The 14,250-nt window shown below is 32.4% G+C and overlaps 1 protein-coding gene and 1 non-coding gene across 2 annotated transcripts; both read left to right on the top strand.

Moving 5' to 3' along the window:
- The first annotated feature begins 395 nt into the window (after positions 1-395).
- LOC139869794 (small nucleolar RNA R71) lies at positions 396-502 on the top strand. Its single transcript, XR_011766373.1, has one exon. It is a non-coding gene; the product is annotated as a small nucleolar RNA R71 (small nucleolar RNA).
- A 6,134-nt stretch (positions 503-6,636) lies between these two features.
- On the top strand, positions 6,637-7,479 carry LOC139868227 (uncharacterized mitochondrial protein AtMg00810-like). The gene has a single exon (XM_071856557.1). The coding sequence runs from the start codon at positions 6,637-6,639 to the stop codon at positions 7,477-7,479; it is 843 nt and encodes a 280-aa protein (XP_071712658.1).
- The last annotated feature ends 6,771 nt before the right edge of the window (positions 7,480-14,250 follow it).

Genomic DNA, 14,250 nt, shown 5'->3' with positions numbered 1-14,250 from the left:
CGGCCTTTGGTTCATGTAGGAAACATTCTCACGTTGTTCCATCGTTTGCTCAATGTGGCAATCTTTCGTTAAGTGTGGTCCACCGCATTGCTCACAACTGATTCGTATTGCGTGAATATCTTTAGTCATCTTTTCCATTCGTCTCTCGAGAGCATCTATTTTTTGCGAAAACGGAATCAAAGTCATGGATAGAATCGGCTCTAGCTGCTTTAGATAAATGAAAGATATCTTTTTCCTGATGTCACTCATGCGAGTGGGAGGTTGTGTTATCAATAATTTTGTGAGCTTCGGTTGTGGTTTTCTTCATAATGGAACCACCAGCTGCTATGTCGATGTCTTTTCGTGTAGAAATGTCGACACCTTGGTAGAATATTTGTACTATTTGATAAGTGTCTAAACCGTGCTGAGGACATCCTCTCAACAACTTCCCGAATCTTGTCCACGCCTCATATAATATTTCATTTGGCTTTTGCGTGAACGTAACAATTTCTTCTTGAAGTCTCACGGCTTTAGATCCTGGAAAGAATCTTTTAAGAAAATTTTCAACTAAAACATCCCATGTGTCAATCGCTCCTTCGGGTAACGCTTCTAACCAATCTTTGGCTTCTCCTTTAAAGTCCAGGGGAACAACATAAGATAAATAGTTTCATCCTCAACTTCTCGGATTTTAAATAGATTACAAAGCCTATTAAAAGTTCGAAGATGTTCGTTTGGATCTTCTTTTGCTGTACCACTAAATTGGCATTGATTAGTGACCATGTGTAGGATTTGTCCTTTGATTTCATAATCTGGCGCATTAACATCTGGCCGAATAATGGCGTGACCTTGGCCAGTGCGTGTTAGGGGTTTGGAAGGTACTGGAAGAACCGAAGACCGTACCGGACCGAACCGATTTCGAACCGAACCGAGATTTTTCGGTCCGGTCCTTGGTCCATAATTTTACGGATTTTTGGTCTTCGGTCAGGACCGAACCGGACCAAAATCGAAAAAAACACTAAAAATACCCGAACCGTACCGTACCGAACCGAACCGATAATATTTGGTTCGATCCTCAGTCCATGTTTTTGCTTCAAATTGGGTTTCGGGATGGAACCGAACCGAACAAGTTTGGTCCGGAACCGTACCACGCACACCCCTAGTGCGTGTGACTCTCATTCGGTCTTCCATACTTTGAGGTTCCGTTTCTACCATATCTAAATTTGTTGAATCCGAATCACTAGAAGATTCTGATTTAACGGTTTGTGGTTCAGGAGGAATAATTAGTGGTTCGGGATCTTGGAATTGTCCTTGAATATCCTCCGGGTTCTCAATTGTGAAGTCGGGTTCAAAAAATGAATTATCGGATTTTTGAATTGGAGTACTTGGTCGACCAGATGATGATTCTAAAGAAAATCAACGGCGACAATATTGGCTAGATGTCTTGATCGAGTTATAGGATGTGAACGTATGAAAGGTGGTGAACGTTTTGCTCGGTACATTCACTGAATATCCTATTAGTTATAACGATAAAAATTATATAAGTTATCAAATTAATAGACTTTTCTAAATTTGCCCACGTTTCGAATAGCCAATAGATGCAGCAGGTAGCCAGGACCCTTTAAATCGAAAGCCCACAACTCGCCACTAACAAATCCAACTATTACTACGAACCAGAAAATTTTGAATGTCTATCAATTTAACCACTTAAAATAATTTTTCGTCGAAATTTAAAGAAAATATAGAAAATTCTATGTCCTAAAAACTAGAGCGTAGAAATGAGAAAGAAAAAGCGCGTCGAAAAATAAGAGTTCGAAAAACAATCGTTGAAAAATAAACAGTCGAAAAAAAATATTAATAAGAAAGTAAAGCGTCGAAACTTAAAAGTCTAAAAAACTACAAATTAAAACTTGCGTCTAAAAGGATTAAAGCTTAAAAGGAATTCTATATCCAAAACGGCAATTACTTAAAAAGGTACTAAAATCTATTAAATAATAAAGCGATAAGCGACGTCGTAAAATTCTAAAGCGTCTAAATCTTAATCTAAAGAAAAAGCACTTAAGGAATTTTACGGCAAAGCCTAAAAATCTAGGGATATAAAATAACTACGGCAAAAACTAAGTTTAGAACTAATTGTGAACGATAAATTACAAATTATGAATTAAACGATTAAAATATATAATTTATAAAAAGATATAAAAAGTGATAAAATTACTTATTTTTATAAAAATAGTATTTTTATATTATTATTTTATAAAAGTATTAATTTTATAATTACTAAAACTAAATAAAACTTAAAAATACAAAATTAAATAAACTAAAACTAATTATTATTAAATATAAACCCTAATCTATATTTAATTAATTATAATTATAAATTAAACCTAACCCTAACCATACGTCAAAGGTTTCAGACCAGTCAAATCACCTCATGCGACCACATGAGGTTCCTTTGTTCTGGCCATGCGATCGCATGATTTCGGGTTCCAGGCCAGATTGTTTGGGCTGCTATAGTACGGCCCGAATACAGTTTTAATTATTTATTTTTTTTCAAAATTTAATTTTATAGAAAATATAATTTAAATAAAACTTATATTTAAAAAAATACTTATTGGTTTTTATAACTTTTAACAAAAGTAATAACAAAAAAATATATATATAAACTTTTTAATTTAAACACTTAAAAATATAGAAATATATATTTTTCTTTTTTATGTTTTTATATTTTTGATATTCAAAACTTATATAAAAATATTTTTACAAAAATAACTTAAAAACTAATTTTTTTTTTATATATAGCGTTTCGCTTTCGCTTCCCCGGCAGCGGCACCAAAAACTTGATGTGCACAGCGGTGTATACGAAATACTATTATTTTTATTACGAATTACTATTAAATACGATACAATTTACACAAGTTATTTATTTATTTATAGAATGGATATACCTAAACTCTGCTACAACACTATAGGCAGTGTACCTAATCGTAGAGTAGTGTAGTTTTTAGTAAGTCCGGTTCGTTCAACAGGGAGACGGCTTATTGCGTACACTATATTTTTCACAACTATATTTGTATAAATAAATAAAAATATATATATATATATATATATATATATATATATATATATATATATATATATATATATATATATATATATATATATATATATATATATATATATATAGTAATATTAGTATAAAAGGGAGTTTTTATCGTTTAATGACCGGTTTGTCAATTTTATATTTTAAGCGTAAAGATAAATGACGATAATATAAATGACAGAATTTAAATTGCGATAAAGTAAATTGCAGTAATTAAAATGACAGTAAATAAAGGTACGATGAAATATGAAATAAAAGTATTATGCTTATTTAAACTTCTGTAATCATGATGTTTGACGTTTTGATTTTAATTTATTTATCTGGGTTAATTGTCCTTTTTCCTGGATTTATTTGATACCTATCTGGTTTTTGTCCATAATAGTCCATCGGTCATAATTATAAAATGCTCGTCAAATTAACCTTATTCCCGAAGTCAAATATTCCAACTAATTAGGGATTCGAACTGTAACAAGGTTTTAATACTTTGTTTAATGATTACACCAGGTTATCGACTGCGTATAATCCAAGGTTTTAATACTTTGTTAACAATTACACCAATTACCCTTGTATGTAATCCACCCCTGTTTTAATAAGATATGAAAATTAATTTACCCACTTGATCAGTTTGAATAATCAATTAACCAACCCGAATAATTAATTAAATGATCGTAAAAGATGTCGTATAAACGTCACTAAATAGGACATGCATAATGCATAATCATTTAATAATTATTAGATTAACTAATTTGAAGATAGGTTCGACAGATTCCAATGAGTTGTCATTCGATTAGACAATACCCCCTATCTATTAATAGTTCATAGTCCAATGTCCACAAGTGTCGGTCTTTTGTCCAAACCCGAATTATGGTATAAAATCCAATAATCCCATCTTAATATTTAGCCCAACATCATAATTACTTCGGATCAAATAAGCATAATAATAACTTAGTTACGAGATATTAATTTAAAAAGGAAGAACATAACTTACAGTGATTATTTATCGCGTAGCGTTACCCGGACAGAGTTTCGACTTAAAACCCGTAAAACATTTCTTACAATAACCCAACTAAACCATAATTTATTATTAATCTTAATTATAATTAAAATTATAATTATAAATATATATTACATAGAGAGAAAGAAAGATTGAAAAAGGTGTCAATAACTCGGCTGAATTCGATGCAATTTATAGGACTTGGCCTGCTACAGGGTGCCATGCGATCGCATGGAGTTTAGGCACCCTGGCCATGTGATCGCATGGCCAGCTGGATCAGCTCAAAATGCAACAAAAACGTGGGTGGCTGCTGATTATTTAATATATAATATAATATATATGTTAATATATAATTATATATATATTATATTATATTCTTGTGCAAACTAGACTTGTAATTTTAGGTCCGTTGTCTCGCGCGTTGATGCTCGGTTTATGTCTCGATTTCGGATTTTCGAACGTCTTTTCGTATGCTTAGATATCTTGTACTTTGCGTTCCGCGACTTGTACTCTTGTCATTTTTGGACGTTTCTCATCAATAAATTGAACCACTTGAATTATATCTTGTACATTTGAGTTTTTTGGTCATTTACGTCTTCAAATCGTCGTTTTCTTCTTTTGTCTTCGCACATATTTATTTAAACGAATATTACTTGAAAATAGAACAATTGCAACTGAAAACTTTACATATTGGAAGGATATTGCGCCTAAATATATATTCATTTGGAGTACTTTCACAATCTATGGGCCTTTCCCTTATCAAATAAATCTCAAGTTTTCTCTACATATGTCACACTTACCACATTTATACAAACACATTTTAATAAAAATGTTAAATCACTTCAATACGATAAAGGACGTGAGTATATATTTTCGTGAATATTGTCCCGATAACGGTACAATCTTTCAATTTTCTTGTCCTCACACTTTCCCACAAGATGGTAAATCCGAAAGAAAAGTTCGTGTCATCAATAATATTATGCGCACCCTTATTTCTCATTATTATTTACCTTTATTCTTTTGGCATCATGCATTACAAATGGTGACCTACCTTCTCGATATTTTATCTAGTAAACTCCTTAGTAACAACTCACGAACACATATTTTCATTATAATCGTGAACCTTCGTATGATCACCTTCGAATCTTTGGTTGTTTATGTTACCCTCTCTTACCATCTAGGTCGATTAATAAACTTCAACCTCACTCCAATCCATGCGTTTTCTTAGGTTATCCTTCAAATCATCGTGGATATAAGCGTTACGACTTTACTAATAAAATACTCATTATTTCTTGGCATGTCATCCTTGACGAAACAACTTTCCCATATTCCAAAATAACTAGTCCATCACGCAAACAATAACCAGTACTTACCGATGATTCGAATCCATTAATTTCCACCAACATTCTACAACCCGAATATGAGCCTATCCCTTCAACCTCTCCATGGCCCACTGACATTCCATCCGAATCTGGGCCTAGCCCACTCAGTCCCCTTCACCATCTTTTCCATCATCGAACCCTCCTGAGCCTACGAACTCGCCTTTACCTCCTATTCAACAACCCACACAACCTCAGATTATACATACCCGTAACATGTAAGGAATATCTAAACCTCGTATTCCATTTAATTTGTCCTTATCCACCACTCTTTCACCTATTCCCCGCCCTCTAAAGGAGGCATTATCTGACCCGATTTGGAAAAGTACGATGACTGATGAGTTTAATGCGTTAATTGATAATAATACTTGGGAATTAGTACCACATACTCCTGATATGTATGTAATACGGTCTGCGGATTTTTTGACATAAAATCAAATATGATGGTTCTTTCGAGCGTTATAAGGCTCGTCTTGTTGGTGATGACTGATCTCAGCAGGTAGGTATTGACTGCAACGAAACTTTCATCGTCGTTGTTAAACCAATGACAATTCGGATTGTTCTAAGTTTAGCGTTGATAAAATCAAGGAGCATTCCTCAGTTGGACGTCAATTATGATTTCTTACATGGGACACTAAAGGAAAACATCTACATGCACCAACCCTATGGGTTTCGTGATTCCCCGCAACCTAACCACGTTTGTCTTCTACGAAAATCTCTTTATGAGTTAAAACAACCCGACATTTCCTCGACGATAGGAGGGAAATGAGATCAGGGTTGACCTTCCTCATAACTACGCTCATCACAACCCTACATTGATCCACCGAAGGAAGATCAATGAGATAAGGGTTGACCTTTCCAGTCCTTCCTAACAAGTCTCATAACAACCCGTCATTGATGACCGAAGGGAAAGCAATGCAAGATTCTTTTTTTTCACTCTCCACTGCTGCTTTGGAGACCATGCAACCATTCATTAGATCATCATCTTGTACCGTACCGAAATCTTTTCGTCTAACAGCTAATGATGTCATCTCTGATATTAGATGTAGTAATTTCAGTATCAACTATTTGCTAGCTTTGTTCACCGCATTGGTTTTTCCCATAGCAAGAGTGTTCATTCATTATTTAGTTACAGAACTGGGACACATATGGCATATTTACTCCTTTATGTTGATAATATAATTTTAATGGCTTTATCCGAAAAAATGCGAACATCCATTATTACTCTTCTCAATCGCGAATTCGCAATGAAGGACTTGGGGCCCTTGAGTTATTTTTTGGGTATTAAAGTTTCTCGTACGAAGAATAACATGTTTCTCATTAAAACGTCTTATAAGAAAGAAATTATTGAGTGTGCTGGTTTGACCTCAAGTAATCCTGCTCGAACTCGTGTCGGTACTAATTCAAAACTATGTGCAAATTCTGGTCCGCCTGTATCTAATCCCACACAATATAGGAGTCTCACAGGTGCATTACAATACTTAACATTTGTCCTTCCAGATATATCATACGCAGTTCAACAAATATGTCTCTATATGCACGATCCTCGCACTAGCCATCTTCACGCTCTCAAGCGGATCGTTAGGTATATTCATAGCATATTACACTTTAGCAATCATTTATATACTTCTGGTATCATCATTTGGTTGCATACAGAAGTCGATTGGGGTGGTTGCCCTGACACGCGTCATTCTACATCTGGTTATTGCGTCTTTTTAGGTGATAACCTCATATCTTGGTCGTCTAAACGCAAACCTACTCTAACACGTTCTAGTGTCGAAGCTGAATATCGTGGCGCAGCCAACGCCGTATCAGATACTTTTTGGATTCGGAGTTTAAAGTTAGAACTGCATTGCCCAATCAATAAAGCTACACATGTTTTCTTTGATAATGTTAGTGATATCTTTCTTTCGGGAACACTTTACAACATCAACGCACAAAGCATATTGAGATGGACATCCACTTTGTGTGTGAAAAGGTTGCTTGTGGTGAAGTTCATGTCCAACATGTTCCATCTCGATTTCAAATAGTGACAATTTTTACGAAAGGACTTCGGCGCATTTTATTTGATGATTTCCGGAACAGTCTCAGTGTTCTTCCTCCTTTCGCTGCTACTGCGGCCTGCGGGGGTGCATTAACGAATATACATCCTTATATGTTACGAATTATTATTTAAGTTGAAGTTATATCATTGTAGGATTGTAATGCAAGTAGTTTTCTTATTTTAGTATTTACCAATTAGATTAGGAAAGGAGTCTTTCCTTATTTCAACTTTGTATCTTCGGATCTAAAACGTGTAAGTTGGCAGGAACACGCTAACCCTGTGTGCCGTAGCACCCACCAATCCCACCCCGAAAGAGACATGTGCCGGCAAAGTACCTCCTCCCAGGTACCACAGTGACGGCAAGGCGATTTTTACCCCAGCTAGCTAGACCCCCGAAACACTTCACAAATTTCCCCCCGGAGGGAGAAATAATTCCATGCGGGGCGCCCAGACTGAGAATCGAACTTGCGCCTTTCTTCGGATCAAAGCTTCCCCCACTGTGGGCCCAGGGATCAAAGGCATCGGGTACTACTGAGCTATAAGCTCGTTGGTTCAACTTTGTATCTTGTATATATATGGTTGATCTATGAACAAAAGGGCATCAATTTCAACCTACAGAATTCTATTAATTCTATCACTAACACATATAAATTTTTTCTAACCGATCTCAAAATGGCATATTAGTTACTTGGTTTTAAATTTATCTTTTAAGAGGTGTAGAATTATTCACACTCCGCAACATATTTTAAAGTGGTCAGAAAAAGTCAAAAAAATTTACCGGATAATCCAACTATACTGCATGCGTTCGAGCAGTGGCGGAATTAGGATTTTTTTTCCCGGGGGCAACAAAAAATTTAAAACCGTAGCAATTTTTTTGGGCAAAATATGTAGGTTTTGGGGCAAAAAAATTGAGGTTTTTAGGCAAACTATGAAGTTTTTGGGCAAAATTTGAAGATTTTTGGCAAATTTGAAGGTTTTGGGGCAAAAATTGGGTAATTTTGAACAAAATTTGAAGGTTTTGGGGCAAAATATGTAGGTTTTGGGCCAAAAAAATCAACCGGGGACAAAGTCGAAAAACCCAAAAAAATTTCACTTAAAATTGCAAATTCACTGGAGGAGGGTGCCCCACCCTGCCCCCAAATAGTTTCTCCCCTGCGTTCGAGTAAAAGTACTCATTTTTATAAGGTAGCTTGAATCCGAAAATATGGGTATTGATATATTCATCATAGTTTTTACTACATCCACCAGAACTGTGTATAAAATGATTGTACGATACAACATATTAATGCATAACTTATGATATATGTAGTAAAAATTGTGGTGAATATAGGGGTGTTCATCGGTTCGATTTTCGGTTTTTCGGTATATTCGGTTCGGTTTTTTGGTTTTGAAACTTATAAAATCAAAACCGAAAACCAAACCAAAACCGAATTTAAATATCAAAATCAAAACCAAAACCGAACCGAAAACCGGATTATATTTCGGTTTGGTTTCGGTTAAACTAAAAATCACTAAAAATTAAAATTCTAACCAACATAATTACTTACATATAAAAATCAAAATACTACAAATTACAAGGATTACACCATTCACATTACTTATATTCTAGCTAATATAAGTAGAGTTTATGGTGTTAAAAGACCAAAACAGATAGCATTCTACTACTAAATTAGCTAAGTTAAGTTTGTTAAAAGTCTTACATCTTCGAGTCATTATAAATAATACGTATAATATAATATAAATAACATGTTTATTGTTTAATAATTATAAAATAATACATTAAATATAAAATAAATATAAATATTATAAATATAAATATGTTTTAATATGTTTTTAATTTGAATTCGGTTTTTAACTTGGTTTTCGATCGATCCAAAAACCATTTAAAAAATTCGGTTTGGTTATTTTTGGTTTGGATTCGATTCGATATTCGAATTATTCGGTTTCAAACTATATTGTGCACACCCATAGGTGAATATATCACCACTCCAAAAATATCATGTTTAATTATTGTTTTCTTTTATTTATTTTAAATCATCACAGAGTGGATCAATCATTGGGGTCCTGACCTCTTAAGGTTCGAATCTTAGTAGTTTTTTTTTTCCTCTTTATTTTATTTTAATGATAAGAGTAACTACAAAAGCAAGCAGAACACCCGCATCCAGTGGCAAAAGTACCTTGGGGCAGAGTGGCGCCCCCAATGGATTTGCAATTTTCAGTGTAAAAATTTTGGGTTTTTCGACTTTGCCCTCAATGGATTTTTTTTTTTTTTTGCCCTAAAACCTACGTATTTTGCCTCAGAACTTTCAATTTTTGCCCCAAATTCTCCGACTTTTGCTCCAAAACCTTCAAATTTTTCTCTAAATTCTCCGATGTTTGACCCAAAACCTTCAAATTATTCCCAAAAACCTTCAAATTTGCCCAAAAAATCCATATTTTGCCTAAAAATCTCATTTTTTGCCTCAAAACCTCCATATTTTGCCCACAAAAATTGCTATGGTTTTAAAAAAAATTTACCCCCCCTAAAAAAAATTCCTAGTTTCGCCACTGCCCGCATCACGAAACATCAAGTCTTGCCTTTATATTTAATTTAGCTTAAAGTTGAATTTCGACTGTTGGAAATAGAATAGGTGGACAGACAAATTTCCCATATCTGATGCTGTTTTTACAAAATCACGCTAACAAAAATTCACTTTATAAAATGGTATAGCTAATCACATATGTTTGTGGTCAATAACCACAAACAAGTTTACAAAGTGATCGATAATAGATTCATGATTGCAAAAGTTTTATTCTCCTAGCTTCATTAACTATTAACTATTACTCGTCTATAACGAAGATTATATTTAGTGTATATATATATATATATACGAAACATAACCTCAAAGGTTACACTTTATCAATACATGCGCGATATTTGGCTAAAATGAAATATTTTTAAGATTACATTCTATTTTATCATATGATTATTAAAACATAAGAATGTTTGTTCATCAAATCTTAACTTCCGACTAAAAGGAAAAGAATAAAGAATATTTTACCCAAAATAAGGTCCACAGTACCTGTCATGCATATATATAATATATACCATGATAGAGCCTTTTAACAATACAAACCACTTTCATATAAACATTTCTTTCTTACATAACTTTTTATTGATTATTATTATTAATATTAAAATATTAATTAAATAGGTATGAGAAAATCATTGTATGCTAGACAGGTGGAAGCACCCATAACAGAAGAGCAGTTAAAAAATATACTTAAAAGTTTCGACACAAATGAAGACGGAAAGATCAGTCGGAGGGAACTGAAAGTCGGGTTGAGAAGCCTTGGCGTACGTTTTGCAGGATTTAGAGCGTGGCGAGCACTACGTCATGCTGATGCTAATGGAGACCATGCTATAGTGATGAAGAAATAAACGAGCTCACAAAATATGTTTCAAAGTGGGGCTTTTTTATCACTTAAATTAAGAGCTGTCTTAATTAAGTGTGTAAATTAAGCTATTTATAGTGGCATGTGATTTGTATTAGTTTTTCATGTGGCCGGCTAATTTACCTAATGTTAAGTTGGATTTAGGTAAACTAAGATTTGCGCCAGCAACCGTTTTCTTGTTGTTTAATTAGCAACAAGACGAATGAGATGAAGGGTCTGTTTACTTTTTTTTCTATTAAGTTCTATGGAGTATATGGATATAGATGGTAATATGAATATGGATGGCTATATGTAGTAATTGATAAATAATTAAATGGTGTTTACTTTTTATACTGAATGAACAGTCTGAATAATAAAATTGACTATTTTACCCTTGAAGTAAATAATTATGTATGTAAATGATTTCACCTATTTACGTTTTATCATCATATATCTATACATATAAATATAAAATAAAAATAATCATTTACTGTAATATTTTACTATGTAATATATAATATATATTCATAATAATATAATTATTATAATTGGAAAATCACAATCCAGAATGTTCATATGAATTTCTTATTTTCCTCCATTATTTCCTTAGAAAGTTAATTAGAAGCCATTAGCCCTTTTGCGTTCAACTACTACTCTAACATTTTGGGGGCTTGAATTGATGAATTCATAAACCATTTAGTTCCCCAAGCTATTAATTTCTTCAAAACCATTGCTACACCATTCAATTTTTAACAACTTCATCTACAAAACCGTCGGAGCACCATTCAATTTAATTCAATTTTTATTAATTTCACCTACAAATCCTGAACCTTAATCTACCTCTGTGTCAACCGATTCATTTTTCAACACTTTCAAATCAAAAACTTTAATGGGAACAAATTTTAACGAAGATGAAAGAAAAAGGGTTTTGTTATAATGTGAACGTACAAAAAGTCATATGGAGATATGGATGATAAATTTTATAGTCAACTTTGTATAGCTTGCATAGTAATGTTTTACACTATAAATAGACATGTATGGTAGCCATTTAATGGTGTACCATTTCTCTTGAAAATATCAATATCAATATTTCTTCTCTCTTTGTTCTTATATATTGTTACATATTTAAGTAGTTAATAGGCCACTAAAGGTAGTTATAAACTACTAAATTATAACACGTTATCAGCACGAAGTGCTCCGTATAATCAAGGTTTATCGAAGCAAGCACAAGTCACTAATCAAGGTAAGAAATTCTTTAACGATATCTTCTATTATTTATTAGTAAGGTAAATATTATTATCATCATAAGTAAAATTATATTTCTGTAATCTAACTTTTATTAAGTTCACTAACATTTATATTTATGTTATTTAAGTTATATATGGTCGGTTATACCGCCTGAATTATAATTATGTAATCTAACTTTTATTAACTTCACTAACATTTATATTTATGTTATTTAAGTTATATATGGTCGGTTATACCGCCTGAATTATATTTCTGTAATCTAACTTTTATTAACTTCACTAACATTTATATTTATGTTATTTAAGTTATATATGGTCGGTTATACCGCCTCAATTATATTTCTGTAATCTAACTCTTATTAACTTCACTAACATTTATATTTATGTTATCTAACATTTATGATTACTTATGCAATTAATCATTATTTATTTCATGCATACTAATGTTTATTCTTAAATTTATTATTTATGCATAATATGTTTATTCTCTTAATCTTCGTATTTATACTAAACGTGTTTATACTAAATGTATTTATAGTAATCGTATTTATACTAATAAAATTCTTTTATTAAAATTATTATTAATACAACGAGTACATAACAGTCGTTAACGTCAACTAACGACGTTACAACGGTCATATATACATAACGGTTGTTAACGTCAGCTGACGACGTTACAACGACTATATTTTTCAAATATAAAATAAACATCTCCGTTTTCACATTTTCACAAATCAATCTTCATTTTCTCAGATTACCACTCTCAAAAAGTTCTTGTAAAGATGATTCACACAAGGATGATTTTTTTCTATTGTATTGGTCATACTAACTATCATCATTGTCGCTAATATACCATCGGGTGAACCTATATTCTATCCTGCCCTTGTGGTTCTATTATTTGTAATCATACCATTATTCTGTTATTTGCTACTTATGAATTTAAAATGATTCTAATTTTATGTTATTAGAAATTAATTATGATTATGATTTATGTTGTTCATCTTTTTGATAATAGAAAATGTCGAATTTGAAAAGGCTTAAATTTGCTCATTTAGAATAAAGTAGGAACAACTACTTAACATGGGTTATGAATGTAGAAAAACATCTCGAATCAATCGGTATTTTAGAAACCCTGAATGAAAATAACAATTGTTCCGAATAAGAGAAAGCTATAGCAAGTATTTTTCTTAGCAAACATATTGACGAGTCCTTAGAATCTACATATTATATGATCGAAGATCCAAGTGTATTATGGAAAATACTCAAAGATAGATACGATATTAATTATCAAGAAATAACGGTGATCCATGAAAGAATAAAATTGAAGATGTTAGTAGACGCTCTTATAAGAATCCCGGAGATTCTTATTAATGATCTGGTAACGTGGATCATCAGTCTAGTATTTCTTGAATACATGAACATCTTGTTTATCTCTACAAATAAGTCCCAAAAGAAAAGAAAAAAAAAAGAGTGAATCTGTTGAAAAATCTTGATTAAATAAACCCTGTGCTACCTTGAGACTTGAATGGTTTAAATTTTCTAAGATGCCTAGCTTGTTATGTATCACTCATAAATAAATGGTTCTAGACCATAACGCATATGTTTATTAAGTGTTATCGTTTATGTACTTCAGATTGTAACTTAATTTGATTATCTTGCTGAAATATAACTCATTATTTGCTTATCTTATTTGAAGTTTTAGTATGAATCCTGCTGAAATACAACATCAATTAAATGGTAAAGACCTATGTATTGGAGATAGTGGTAACATACACACTATGATCAAATCTAAGAAATATTTCATTGATTTAAATCAAATGAAGGAATTATAAATACTATAGCAGGTCTTGCAAACTTGATATAAGGAACGAAAAAGGCAAAAATTCATATTACCAAATGGTACGAATTTTCTGATAAACAATGCTTTGTTTTCTCCCAAATCAAAGAGAAATTTGTTAATTTCTCTGATATATATCATAATGCATATGATTAAAAGCGCAACGCATATGATTAAAAGCGCATATGATGAAAAGCGATGCGCATATGATTAAAAGCGAATCGCATATGATTAAAAGCGCAGCGCATATGATTAAAAG

The sequence above is a fragment of the Rutidosis leptorrhynchoides genome, chromosome 9, assembly GCF_046630445.1.
Source record: "Rutidosis leptorrhynchoides isolate AG116_Rl617_1_P2 chromosome 9, CSIRO_AGI_Rlap_v1, whole genome shotgun sequence".
NCBI lineage: Eukaryota > Viridiplantae > Streptophyta > Magnoliopsida > Asterales > Asteraceae > Rutidosis > Rutidosis leptorrhynchoides.
Note: the sequence above shows the minus strand (reverse complement) of the source record. Positions and strands in the feature narration are given on the sequence as shown.

Coding starts and splice junctions, on each gene's coding strand:
- LOC139868227 (XM_071856557.1), top strand. CDS start 6,637: ATGGCTTTATCCGAAAAAATGCGAACATCCATTATTACTCTTCTCAAT.